Source organism: Mauremys mutica, chromosome 2, assembly GCF_020497125.1.
Source record: "Mauremys mutica isolate MM-2020 ecotype Southern chromosome 2, ASM2049712v1, whole genome shotgun sequence".
NCBI classification, from domain to species: domain Eukaryota; kingdom Metazoa; phylum Chordata; order Testudines; family Geoemydidae; genus Mauremys; species Mauremys mutica.
In genome coordinates, this window is record NC_059073.1 from 254,628,207 (window position 1) to 254,643,034 (window position 14,828).

Below are 14,828 nucleotides of genomic sequence, written 5' to 3' on the forward strand. Positions count from 1 at the left end.
GTAGGCTTAGTTTGCGTTTTTGTTTATTTTGTTTATTTGCTTTGTTCAGTTTGCTATCACTTATAATCACTTCAAATCTATCTTTTGTAGTTAATAAACTTGTTTTTGCTTTATCTAAACTGGTAAGTTGGAGTGAAGTGTGTGGGAAATCATAGCTCAAGGGGCAAAGGCTGTTGCATTTCCTCTCCACACTGAGGAGGAGGCAAACTGGTTAATAAATTTATACTGGTTGGGGTTTTGACCAGGGCAGGATGGTACAACTCTCGGGTCTAGGCTGGGAAGGAGGTGGTTATTTTGGCTGTAGCCTCTCTACTGTTGGTTCACATGCAGCGGCTGGTCAGAGAGTCTGCATGTAACTGCAGCTGGGTGTGTCCCTACCCGTGTGTATGCTGGTGAAAGTGTAGGACCGGGCCTGGGTCTGCAGTTTGTCACAGCAGCACAGTGAGAGAGGGAGCCCAGGCTGGTGGGTCTGAGGGCTCAGTGGTACCCCAGTTCCAGGTGGCACCCCGTCACACAATCTCCAATAAAGATATTCCACATAAGCAGTAGTAGCATATTGGGGGTATGCTGCATTTATTACAGTATATCTTACTTAAACTCCAAGCCTAAGGAGGGTGCAAGTCATTTATGAAGTTTAAAGAATGTTGCAAATTGATTTTAAAAAACGTTACAATCATTAGCCTTCTGCCCCTTGCCCTATCTCACAAAAAGACAAACTTCCGAATAAATCCTCGGATAGACATTTTCAAACCACAAGCACTGATCTTTTACAGAAAGAGCAAAAAATATGAAGTATTGCTGAACTTCAAGAAAAGTTCTTCTCACAAGTGAAACTTCAAAAGATCTTGTGCACATATCACATCAAGCTGTAGAGCTGGCAAACATCCACTGTGATAGTCAGATAGGAGAAGACATAAAAGCACTATCATTTTTCAACATTTTACAGTTGCCATAACAGGAATTGTGCATAAATCATCTACACCAAATAACAAGCATTCTACTGGAGTAAAAGAATAAAAAAGGCTTATCTGATCATTTAGTAGATCATCTGAGACTTGTTGAGAACAGCAGGCTATCACCTGTGGCAAAGCACTTCAGACCAGATGGATGCAGTATGATCAACAATGTTCTGTGCAACATGTGTTTCTATAATGGAACACATGTTGCAGAAAACACAAATAACCTGAATTTATCATTCAGCTTGGAGCCTTTGAACCTCTCTGGATGAACACAGTATATTGAGCATCAAAACTTGCAGGGTGCAATTCTGGCCCTATTGATGTCAATGGGAGTTTTGCCACTGACTTCAATTGGGCCAGGATTTCACCCTCTGTTTCCAAGCCTAAACATAAATCAACTATACAACAAGCACCTGTTCAAAAAAATAAAATAAAATAAAATAAAATAAAAAATAAAAAAATAAAACAAAGGAAGCAAAATTCTATAGCTTGACTCCCATACAATACATTTTGCTTGTATAAATCTAAAACTATATCACTATTCTGGTTTTACGGGCCAGAAAATATTCTGTTCCTTAATAGGACTCATCGGTAGACAGATTATATTCTGTTGGCTCAGAATTTAATTTTAGGTTTGAATTGATTAATCTTATATCTTTTGTAAAGAAGGAGGACTGAGAATGATAAACCTCCTTAAATATGTGGATCAAAAAGACTTCAGGTTTTGGACTTCTATGTTGCACTGACATATTATTTATTTGTTTATTTCAGTTAGTACTGGCAAATGAGTTCTCCCTTGCGCTTATTTAAAAAATAAAATTGGACACCTGCATGAACAGACTCTTCTACTTTATTCCCAAAATTTAGTACTTTGGCATCAACAAAAATGTAAAACCCCATAGGGCCAGAAACTGGGATCACAGAGGATTCCGGGTCATTGATGTCTCCATATCACCACAGGAGGCTTAGGCTGGATGCTGCCTGCCTCCTGACGCTTCACTCTTGGTTTGCCCTCTGGCCTGTCTCAGATTCTAACCTTCAGGTACCCAACTCGGCCTGACTCACGACTCCTTCTGCTCCTGACTCACAACTCCCACTAGGTCTGACTACTCACGCCCCACTCATGACAGTTTGCTCAGACCAATCTTCACCCTTGCCCCCAAACCCATCCAACCCCCTCACAGATGATGGAGAGAATGGGCTGCCTTCCAACCAGCAGCCCCCTGAGGGCCCATGAGCTGCAGGACCAAGTCACCTGTCTGCAGGAGAGAACTTCACACTAAAGACCCACACTACGCACTGTGCATTGGAAGCACAGAGCCTGTGTGAGCAAGTAGCCCATTGGCAGGCTCAGGTGGTGCAGCTCACTCCACAAGCAACTCACATGCTCGTAGGGAAAAGTGGTGATGCCCAAATGGATCAAGCACCACTAGAACCAGCCTCTGTGGTGCCACTGCCTGGGTGATTTGACAGGGATTATTGGAAGTTCCAAGGTTTCCTGAACTAATGCAGGCTTCTCTTCCTGCTCTGCCCCCAAATGTACCCCACAGACCAGACTAAGGCAGGGCTAATAGTCAGCCTGCTCTCAGGAGACATGCTTGATTTGCCGCCCCCTCTGTTGGAGCAGAACAGCTCAGTGCTCTCTGACTGGGACACCCTCCTGCAAGCCTTTGCAAGCATCTTTGATGACCCACATTGTGGCTGCTCTGCAGAGGTTGCCCTCCGGAAGCTTTGCCAGAGTCAAAGGCCGGCCATCACCTATGCAGCCCCTTCCGATTGTTTGTGGCTGATGTTGAATGGAATGAGGTGGCCCACCTTTACCAGTTCTGCTGGGGGCTCAATGATAAGGTAAAAGACGAGCTTCTCTGTGTGGAAAATCCCACCCACCTAGGTCTTGGGGCAGGTGCAGCAGATCCCCCCAGAACTAGCAATGAGGACACCTGGGCTGCTGCCAACTTTATAGATGATGAAGCAGCCAATACCTTGCAGATCCCCTTCTGGTCAAAACCCACACCAGACCTGGTAGAAACTATTGATGGGTCACCCCATCTTCTGGACCTGTGACTGGGGAGATCATCCCCTCAGAGGCCATAGTGGAAGGGTACTGAAAAACAATATGCTTTGATGTGATCTGCTCCCTGTTCTTCCTGATAATTCTCAGCATTTGTTGGTTGAAATGGCATGATCCGTGTATCTCCTGGTGGCAGAGGAGTATTAGCTTCTCCTCTGAATACTGTCAGAAAGTGTGCCTCCAATGAAGCAATCAACCTGCAAGTGATCCAAACCCAGGGCCCCAGGATGGGAGGAGACCCTCAGAAGCAGAACCCCGGACAGCAGAGGAGTGACTCCAGGCCAGAACCTCAGCCTCCCTGATAAGTACCACGACTACCTGGATGTGTTTGGGAAGAAGAATGCAGACTCACTACCCTCACATAGAGACTATGACTGCCTGATAGACCTACAGCCTGGGGCAAAGATGCCCTATGGATCGATATACTCCATGTCTGAACCAGAGCTGGAGGCACTATGTGGGTATATACAAGAAAACATCACCCAGGGCTTCATTTAGAGATCTCTCTCTCCAGCGGGGGTACCAGTCCTTTTTGTGAAGAAGAAAGATAGGTCACTGTATCTCTGTCTAGACTATTGCACATTGAACCAAGTGACCATACGTAACTGGTACCCTTTGCCCCTCATTCTGGAATTGCTGGACTGCCTGCGACTGCCAGGATCTTCACAAAACTAGATCTTTGGGTGACATACGATCTAGCCTGGGGATGAACAGAAGACTACTTTTTGTACCCGATATGGGCACTTTGAATACTTGATGACACTGTTTGGCTTCATTAATGCCCCTGTAACATTTCAGTATTTCATAAATATCACGTTCAGGGATATCCTGGGCTGATATGTAATTATCTACCTGGTATTTTCTGAGAACCCACAGCAGCACTACCACCATGTCTGGTCTGTGCTGGGGAGACTACAGAAACATAGGTCATATGCCAAACTGGAAAACACACCTTCAACCAGGCCACCATTGAATTTTTGAGATACATCATCTCCTCAGAAGGAATCCATATAGATCCACAGAAGGTTGAAGCCATCTGCAACTAGACAGCACGCTGGGCCCTCTGGGAACTTCAGTGCTTCCTGGACTTTGCAAATTTTTATAGAAGATTCATCGTTGGCTTCTCTCAATTAATAACTCCCCTGAATTCCTTCCTCTGCAAAGCTCTGCAGTTCGCTTGGTCGCCCAAAGATCAGCTTGTATTTGACCAGCTGCCTTGCCTGCAGCCTGATCCTGGCACACCCTGATCTGACTCATCCATTTATAGTGGAAGCAGATGTGTCCAATGTGGCGTGTAATAGTCCGATGTTGGGGCCGTGCCCTCTCAGGGGCCGTCGGGAGCCAGGCCGCCTCACTACACGGCCCAAATCAGTCTCCGGGTTCTGAAGGTTTTGGGGGTTCGGCCCCTCAAGCAGGGGCTGAACAGAAGGCACACGGTTAGTGCAGTGAGTCCCAGCCCTCAGTCAGGGCAGGGCAGCGAACCAGTTCTAAGCTCCGGTCCTGGCAGCCGGAGCTGAGCAGTGACAAAGTCAGTAAGCCCCAAGCCCTAGCTCAGGGCGGGGCAGCACACAAGAGGCAGGGCTCAGACCCTCAGGCAGGGCCGAGCACACAAAGTCACTAGTCAAGAAGCCCAAGCCCTCGATCAGGGCGGGGCACCAAACACAGCAGTTCTAGGCTCAGTTCCTCACAGCAGGGGCTGAGCACACAAAGTCACTAGTTTAAGCCCAAGCCCTCAGTCAGGGCGGGGCAGCAAAACAGCAGTTCGATAAGCCCTGGCCCTCTGGGGCAGGGCAGGGCAACAACAGTTCAATAAGCCCTGGCCCTCTGGAGCAGGGCAGGGCAACAACAGTTCAATAAGCCCTGGCCCTCTGGAGCAGGGCCGGGCAACAACAGTTCAATAAGCCCTGGCCCTCTGGGGCAGGGCAGGGCAACAGCAGTTCAATAAGCCCTGGCCCTCTGGGGCAGGGCAGGGCAACAGCAGTTCAATAAGCCCTGGCCCTCTGGGGCAGGGCAGGGCAACAGCAGTTCAATAAGCCCTGGCCCTCTGGGGCAGGGCAGGGCAACAGCAGTTCAATAAGCCCTGGCCCTCTGGGGCAGGGCAGGGCAACAGCAGTTCAATAAGCCCTGGCCCTCTGGGGCAGGGCAGGGCAACAGCAGTTCAATAAGCCCTGGCCCTCTGGGGCAGGGCAGGGCAACAGCAGTTCAATAAGCCCTGGCCCTCTGGGGCAGGGCAGGGCAACAGCAGTTCAATAAACCCTGGCCCTCTGGGGCAGGGCAGGGGCATCAGTCTCAGGAAGCTCAGGTAAGTGCCGGCTTCTCTGCCTGAGTGCTGGCAGGAGGGGGAGTCTGCCACCCGTGAGTGGGGTGGCAGGGGGGACACAGGCCCACCCACTCCACTGTGTCCCAGCCCGGGGCCCTAACAGCGGCGTGGATCCGCTACAGTCAGTGGGGATCCTGGCCGCAACACACTGACATGGGCACGTCCGTGCCCTCAGCCGGACAGGGTTCGGCTACCCCCGGGCTGCACTCCATCTCCCCCTCCTCGGGTACCTGCTCGTCGCTGGGCTCGGCAGCGGGGTCCCACACCATGGGTTCCTCGGCGTGGTGAAGGCGGTCTAGGTCGGGCTGCTCCTCCGGACTCGGGTCAGGGGGCCGCTCGGGCCGCTCCTCGGGGTACCGGGCTCGGGACAGGCTCGGCCAGTCCACCTCGGGGTACCTGGCTCGAGGGAGGCTCGGTCGGTCCGCGTCAGGATACCTGGCTCGAGGGAGGCTTGGTCCATCCACGTCCGGGTACCTGGCTCGGGGCAGGCTCGGTCCAGCAGGAGCCCGATCAGGAGCGTCTGTCCTCTCCGGCTGCTGGGCTCCAACTGAGTGCTGAGGCCGGGCTTTTATACTTCCTGTCCCGCCCCTTGACTTCCGGGGGGCGGGAACAGGTGGCAGTGGCTCCGCCCACTGAGGTGGCTGTTCCGGTTCCTCCCTCTCAGGGGCCGTCGGGAGCCAGGCCGCCTCACTACAGGCCCCTAAAGGTGGTACTCTCGCAGCAACTCGGGCCCCAATAAGTTCTGCACCCTTGTGCATTGTATTCCCAGAAATGTATCCCCACTGAGATGAACTATTAAATACTGGACAAGAAGCTGCTCACCATAAAAATGGTGTTTTAAGAATGGTGGCACCACCTCAAGGGGGCTTGGCACTCAGTTCAGGTCTTCTCTGACCACAAGAACCTCGAATACCTCTGCATGTCCTGAGCATTGAACCAGACGCAGCTAAGGTGGGCCTTGTTCTTTTCTCAGTTCAAGTTCACGACTACCTACTTCAAGGAAGTAGAAATGAGAAAGTTGATGCTCTGTCATGGAAGGGGAATACTACAGGGGAAGCAAATAACTGACTTTTGAGGCCCTTACCTCCTCAAGCCTGGTAACTTTGCCAGCAACACAATTCAGCAAGACCTGCTCTCCCCCATCCAGTCCACCTCAAAGGAAGACCTGCTTGCCCAAGGGACACAGTCCCTGCCATTAGGGGCCAAGATATGCTATTCCCTGTGGGATGGGGTAATGTACTTTGACGAGTGTGTATGTGTCCTGAGGGTGCCCCCAAATGGAGGTGCTACGACTGTGCCATGGCGCTCCAATGGTAGGTTGCTTTGGCTGCTGGAAGACCTCTTGCATAGTTACCCATTTTTTTCTGGTGGCCCCACATGCAAGCTGAGGTCCAAGCATACATGGACTCCTGCGAGTGCTGTGCTTGTACCGAGATATCTCAGAATAGACCCCTTGGCACCTTGGTACCCTTGGAGACTCCAGCTAGGCCGTGGTATGCCATCAACCTACACTTTATCATGGAACTCCCACCATCTGATGGTCACAATGTAGTCTTAATGGTTGTGGACCACCTGACCAAAATGGCCCACTTCATCTCCCGCAACCAGCTGCCTTCTGCCAAGACAACCGCCCAACTTCTACTGCACAATATGGGCTGACTCCATGGACTCCCAGACCACACAATTTCTGACTGAGGCCCACCATTCAGCTCTTGCTTCTGGGGTGAAGCATGAAGGCTACTGGATTCTGGATATCCACCTCCGTTACATACTACCCACGAACAGATGAACAAACAACAGGTGAACCAAGTACTGGAGCAGTACTTGAGGTGCTTCATAAATTATCATCAAGACAATTGGTCTAGCCGTATGCAGAGTTTTCGTACAATAACACTGACCATGCCTCTATGGGTCAGAGCCCCTTCTTTGGTAATTGCAGTTCCTTCCAACGTTACCAGCAGCCTCACCAAACCCTGCTGCCATTGAATGGCTCCAATAGATGCACCTGATTCAGAGAGAACTCAAAAACCACCTAGAAGTATTTATGGTAGGCCAAAAGGTATGGCTCACTGACAAACGCCTCCAGACCAGGAGACCCTCCCACAAACTGGACCACCAGTTCCAACAGATTAACTTGGTTACCTTCAAACTCCAGCTTCCTGTCTCTCAAAATGATGGAAGAACCTTCAGGTCTAGAACCTAGGCCCACAGGGGTTCTGGGCTGTTGATGCCTTCCCATCATCACAGGACACTTAGGCTGGGCTCCCGTTGTAGGATCCTATGAGGCTGAGCTCAGTAGGAAATATCCAGCAGGACCTGAGTGATCGCTCCTTGTAGCCCACTGACTGGTTGGCATCATGACAGGGAACTGTCTGAGCAACAACACAGACTGCCTGCCTGGCTTTGCTTCAGACCCTGCGTGTGAGTGCCACCAGACTCCGGCTTCTGACCCTGCCTGCCTCCTGACGCCAGACTCTGGGTTTGCCATCTGGCCTGTCTCAGACTCTGACCTTGTGGTACCCAACTTGGCCAACTCCTGTTCTGACTGCCCTTGCTCCGGTCACAACAAAAAATTTACACAAAAATTGAGTCCCAGAACTCCTTTCCCCAATAAACCAGGCTCACCTAAACCTCCCCCTCTCTAAAAGTAAGGGGGAGGAGGAGTTCCTAGAAATCTAACTACCTTATTTTAAGGGGAGATGATGTAATTAGATATCACAAACCTGCAATTATTTGAGGGTGGAAATCCAAAGGATGAGTGGAGGCCTTTTTGAAAATCAGGACAGTAAAGAGTGACTCCATGACAAACAAGGACAGAGGGTTCTATGGGTGGAACACACTTTATACCCTTGTGGCATGCAGCTGATTGGGAGGAGACCAGTAACATGTTTAAAAACAATGAACATAACAGAGACAAGATGGTGAAAGTTGCACAAGGTTTTCCCTTCAGATTGTTTGCCCACAGTAAGAGATTACAGAGGAAATTAGAGTTGGCTTTGATGGTACAAAGATTTTTCTGCATAAAAAGTCTAACATCACTGAAGTTAAAGCAATGCACAATGTTACAGTTTGTTAAAGAACTGAGTAATTAATTAAAAATGGAGTTCATTGTCATATCAGCTTCATGTACACATGAGCAATAAGGAAGTTTCATTTAAAAAGTATTCAAGAAACTCACCGGAAACACAGGAAATACTGGTTTTGCTTTTCCATATATATAGAAAACCTTCACAACTGTGATCAGGATGACCAAAGTAATTCCTGTGCTTAAATCTTCACATATTTTCTGTGATACTTACTGCTATGCTACCCTCAGGGTGTTTTGCCGGCTGCACTTTATATGGCATCTTCTTAACTTCAAAGGACACATTGGAAGAAAGGGTATACTGGTAATTATTTCTCTGGAAATATAAAAACAGATTTACAAGGAATACATTTAAATTTGAAGATTTATACAAGACAGACATCACATATTTTGACTGTAAACTCTTTGTTGTACACGATGGTACCGGGGCCTACAGGCGATACCACAATACAACGACAACAACAATTGAAGCGTGAAGCTGAAAACCTAAATACTGCATGCATTTCAAAAGAGGTGATGAGGGATGCACCTACAAAAAGTGCACATATTTACCAGTGCAATAGAAGATTTGTGAGTGCAAATATGGGGTTTTGCGAGTGCACATGTTATGTTTAGTTTTGAAATGTAGCCTTTAATCTCTAATCTCAGGAAAAGCTCTGTGCATCTTCAGATTTCCAGGCCTGTTTTCAAACTGTCAGGAAGGAGTTAGGATTCCTTGCTGATCTAATATGAATTGGCCATACCATCTCAATGAAGAATGACAGTCCAAGACTATAGAAATAAGCATGCTTAGCTTAATTTACTCATTTTGGTACTTTTAACATAAAAGTGATTCAAAAAATATAAACAAAACTATTTGTGTTTTTAAAGTCCATCAGCAATTGCAATAGGAATGCAGAATGATCATGTAGCACTATATAGGTCCCATCAATAGCAGTTTTACTTGGTCTTTCCATTGCTCTCTACAGCAAACCCCAGACATGCTGCTTGACCTTTACTATTCAAAATGCATCCCTCCTTTAATTAAGATTCTTTAATTTAGAGATGGTCTGTCTTTACTGGATACTGTGGTTTCAAATCTGGTTCAGGTCAGAAGCAACAAAAAAACTGTTACCAGCTGAAGTTCATTCTGGAACATTTAGATGAAATGGTTTCAGTCCATTTCCTAAAGGTCAAAGGAATATAGGAATTGCCTACATGGGCTCAAACAAGGGTCTGTCTCATCCAATATCCTGTCAGTGAGTCTCCCACTAGATCTCTCAGGGGAAAGTGCAAGACTTGCTGTAGGCAGTTAAGGGATAACCTATCCCCTGCAAAAGTTTCGTGCTAAACCCCATTAGTCAGAGATTGTCTTAAGCCCTGAAGCAGGAAAGTTTATATCCCTCAGAAAACTCTTGACTTTTTTAAAAGCATCTACTATTATAGCTCTGGATATTCTTATTTTTGATAACTATAGTTCAATCCCTTTCTGAATCCTGTTGAGAGCTTTTGGATTTAAAGATATATTATGACAATGGGTTCCACAAGCTAATCATGCTTTGTTGAGAAAGCATTTCCGTTATCATCAGTCTGAATCTGCCACCTTTCAGTTTCAGTGAATGTTCTTGTTCATGAGAATAGAGGTTCCAGAACAGAGGTTCTCTTTATCGTTTATTTTTTGTTTCCTTTTACTATGTCCTCTCTGTCTCTTCTCTCAGATAAACAATCCGAATCTTTTCATTCTTTCTTCATAAGAGAGGTTTTCCATGCCCCCTAATCATTCTTGCTGCCTATGTTGCAACTTCTAATTCTGCTATAATCTTTCTGAGATGGAGGAGTGAGCAGAACTTAACACAATATTCCAGATGAGTGTGTACTGTTGATTTATATAAAAATGGGGACCTCGTAACCAAAGCTACCCTAAAATTTGGCACCAGCTGCTTGCAGACTATGTTGAGTGGCCAAGGAATGAACTGGCATGGAGTCTGAATTACCGTAGTAACATGAGCCAAGTATAATTGTTACCTGATACACATCCAAAGCTCACTTTCTTTTAGCCTCTCGCTCCCTCAAACACTTATGAACTTTCTGCACTCTCTAGAGTTAGCTGAGAAGTAAAGAAAGCCAGTTCTGTTCTTTTCAATTCATAGTTTTATTTAATAACCCACTTTAAAGAAACACAATACTCCCCATTTTCTGACACTCTTTGTGATCTCATTCTGTATCTTACACATTATAGTGCTGGATTATCCTGAAATCCTTTCTATCCCATAATACAGTTATTATATTTCATTTTCTTCCATTAATTGTACTTGTGTTTAATTTTTATTCTGAACCCTCACTGTCCTTTCCCAGGAGAGGATGTAGAAAGTCCTTTTCGTTTCTGTCCATCCAGGGCACATTTTGGGGCTTTGTTTCTTTCACAAGACTCAGTTTTCAATTAGCTAGTTTTTGTTCTCTCTCATGTGCAAGGTGTTGGTTTTCTATGGGATTTCCTGTGGCATTAACTTTCTTACCCTTTTCAGTTCAAGGATGTTTACTCCCTTTTCAGCTGCTTCCCAGAGCAAAAGGAAACAGAAGACTCCAATTATCTTCTGTTAGCTATTTTCTTGCTCGTTATGTGGGAAGGATTTTTGTGCACACATACCTCTGCATGCATGAAACCTGGACCTTTTGCTTGAACCTGGAGCACACACAAAGTTGGGCAGCTTTGTTAGCACACACACTTCTGAAAATTTCTCCCTCTCCATTTTTAACACAGTTTGCTTGTCAAATATATCAGAATATTTGCTGGTGACAAGAAACCAACATACTTATTGCCTTATGGAATTCATTTGGCTGTGCCATTACTTAGCTGTTTTAACATATTGATAGCAGTGGAATGTTTAATATCACAACATATTAAATTGCTCCTTTAGGCCAATGATAGGAATGAACAGTAGAGAGAAATCTGCCTTAAGTGACCAGGAAGGGACAGACAAATCAGCTCCTCAGCACAGGTGGTCTTCTAATACTGTAAAAAAGGACTAGATTGGCACTTAGAGATAACTAGTCTGGGGCAGTCACTTAAGACAGGAGGTTGCCTAATAAGAAGGATGTTTTATATAGATTTCACGGCATTTAAATTGTGTAAGACAGAGTCTTCAGAGCAGGCATCTTGTTCTTTATCTCAGTCACAGATTATTTTCTTCTTTTAAAGGTTGTTCCATTCCTCAAAACTAAGTTGACAACATTCTAATTCTTAGACAAAGTCACATAAATAGTTGGGCATTTCTCATTTCTGCTGATATATTTTACTGTGGTTTACTATGATACATGTTAGGAAATTTACAACTCCTACTGCCTGAAAAAATGGTTTATGAATTCAACTGTTCGCCTTGGAGTAGGATTCTGCATGTGATTTATAAATGAACTCTGCAGTGAAGATGACAGGATATGTTACATTATGAAATGAACAGGCTGTAGAGAGATAAGTTACACAATCTGATTGGCTAGTGTACAGTACAGAGCATTAACTCTCTTCAAATGCCCTGTACAGAAACGCATCACCCATAAAAAATAAATCCTTTCACCTACTGTGTATGGTTTATTTCATTTTCAGCTTATATTAGCAATCACAACCTCAGTGTAGGGCACTTCCTGGGGATTAATAAACCTAGGCTGTTCCATGGGCCATCAAATCCTCTAGGCTAGTCAATAAGCTCCAGGAAATGCTTTGCACCTTAATCTTTATCACTTAATAGCAACTAAGAACGTAAAAGACTCTATGTGTAGTCTATATATCCACAGGGCAATTTGTTTGTGCTAAAGCAGGGTTTCTCAAACAGGGTCTCCGCTTGCATAGGGAAAGCCCCTGGTGGGCTGGGCTGGTTTGTTTACCTGCCCTGTCTGCAGGTCCGGCCGATCGCGGCTCCCACTGGCCGCAGATCGCTGCTCTGGGCCAATGGGAGCTGCTGGAAGTGGCGCGGGCCGAGGTACTTACTGGCTGCCGCTTCCAGCAGCCCCCATTGGCCTGGAGCAGTTATCTGCGGCCAGTGGGAGCCACGATCGGCCGGACCTGCGGACGGGGCAGGTAAACACACCGGCCCGGCCTGCCAGGGGCTTCCCTACATAAACGGCGACCCCTGTTTGAGAAACCCTGTGCTAGCTAAAGGGTACTAATAAAACATATCTGGTTAGGAACAACTTCAGACTGAAGCCTTTTAGTTGTCCAAACACCTCGTAGATACTGGAAGCTGTCTATGTTTCCCTCTTACACAGTCCTATTTATAATTCACAACTAATTCTTGAGGAACAAATTTTTCCCCACCACAGAATCATTTCAAGTCTCTCATGCTTAAATATTCAGTGTTTACTGGAAGCAGTGAGACCTGTGGTTGGAAATACAAGCGAAGGGCTCAGTTATAGCTCTAAGAGCATGGGGAAAGAGGTCATGCACCACATAAAGACACACACCAGGCAGAATGCCTTCACACACACTGGCCAGTGGAGGTTCCAACAGCTGTGGAATAAGTACAGCATGTATTCCCCCAGCTCAGTGCTGCAACTGCTTGCCAGTGCTCTGGGGGCAAGGGAGATCTAGAGCAGATCATGGCCGTGCTTCAGCTTGCTCAGGAAGTGTTTGATGCTGCTACATCCTCCTCACACACTCTTTGGTAAACTAGATCCTTTGCTTTAACAACTGTGAAACATAAGAGTATCTGGAACCAACAGAAAGTGCTTCCAATAAGCATGCAGTGCAGTACTTCCCTACTTACTGTCCAGACAAACACAGGGGTAATCTGTAAAGAGCATGAGGCTTTGGAAGACTTTGAAATGGGTGCCCTACAGTCCGAGTGCGCTTTAGTCTGAGTGCAGAGTAAAGTACAGGACAAACATTAGATCAGGCCTTCAGGTCGTGCTGTTTGGGGAGAGTGAGAAGGCAAGAAGCAAATTTAGCCATTTGGACAGGAAAGGTGAGTCTGATAAGTGGTCTCCTTTGACCTGTAGTGGTGCTCCACCCCACAAATGAGTTCCAGAGTGCCACTGCAGCCTTGAGGAATGCTTATTATTTCTGAGATGTCTTCTCCTTTCAGGTACAGTACACTGAAACCTCTCTCAGTGGAGGATTGGATGGTTATGTATTTTCCTCATTGTAGGCCTTGTGATGAAATTGAGCTCTCTCCACAGAACTGAAGCTTGCTGTATAATGAAATCATGTTTTCTGACAGTGCTGGTTTAACAATGTCAGTCCTGCCTCATTCCAACATGTTCCCCTTCATTTCCACTGGCATCTGGCACACTTAGAAGAGAGTGAGCAATTTACTGTTACCATTTAAATATGTGCTTTGGGAATTCGTTAACTTTCTCTCCATTACTCACACCACCTAGGAACAGAACAACTACCAAGAAATAGTGACTCTAAATAAATGCAAGTAATGAGGATTATGCAACAATTTACTATGATATTACATTTTAAAAGTTGTGAATTTATGATCATCATGAAGTACATGTTGTTTATGACAGGCATGCATATTCCTGCAGAAATCAACACACCCACTTACCTTGACCCATATGACCCCTTGTATTGGATGTTTTATGCATTTTTCGTTCATTTAAAGGGAATATTTTGAATTGAAATAAAAGACAGCAATTTTGCCAGGGTTTCATAGAATTTTAAAAATACAGGTTTTAAGGATAATTGATTTATATTATCCATTTGTTTCTTGAGATTTATAACATACAATAAGACTCCCATCTGCTGCTCTGGGCATCTTTGACATTATTTTAAATAATAATACAATAAAATCAAAACTAGTAGCAATGCCTCAACAAAACTCCATCCCCAATACAACCCAGCTGGTGGGATTTTCCTCATCAAACCTCCATTCCTCTCCATGAATCACTCCCCATCCCAATATTTTCAGCCACTGATTTTTTCCTCTTTTACTTATTTTGTTTTCATATGAATAAAGATTCCTTGAAACTAAAGAAAGGAAGGCAAAATCCCTTGACCCCTGACTTCCATGTCATTATGTTGGTGCTGCCAGAGGAACACAAACTTATGGCTGTTAGTTCTTGAATCAAAATCAGCTACATAAACTCCCTATATGGCCTATGAGATCAATAAGACCTCTCCCATCTGATTTTTCATGGCTTTCCTTGCACGTAAAGTTACTGTGCAGGCTGCCAGACTCTGCCAGTCTATTCTTAGGGAACTTGGCTTGGTTGCAGAATAATGTGTTGGATAATTACATGCAGGCCTCCCTTAGGCCCAAATCCCCTCCTCTGCATAGAGAACTAGGCTTTCTGAGTGGAGTTGAAGGGGGTCAAGCAGGGACAGAATCCTTCTCCCAGGTGACAAAGCCATTCTGCACACACGTGGGTGCTCACACCAAGAGGTGATTTTTTTTTCTTTTCTAGTTACTGCAGTCC

At 45.8% G+C, this 14,828-nt stretch overlaps 1 protein-coding gene across 2 annotated transcripts in view; it reads right to left on the reverse strand.

Annotated features, from left to right (window-relative positions):
* Window positions 1–14,828, reverse strand: part of ITGA8 (integrin subunit alpha 8) — a 175,718-nt gene that overhangs the window by 13,721 nt on the left and 147,169 nt on the right. For both annotated transcript variants that reach the window (XM_045004723.1, XM_045004722.1), the window contains one exon: window positions 8,650–8,751. In XM_045004723.1, coding sequence (XP_044860658.1) covers window positions 8,650–8,751 — 102 coding nt within the window. The remainder of the gene's footprint in view (window positions 1–8,649; window positions 8,752–14,828) is intronic.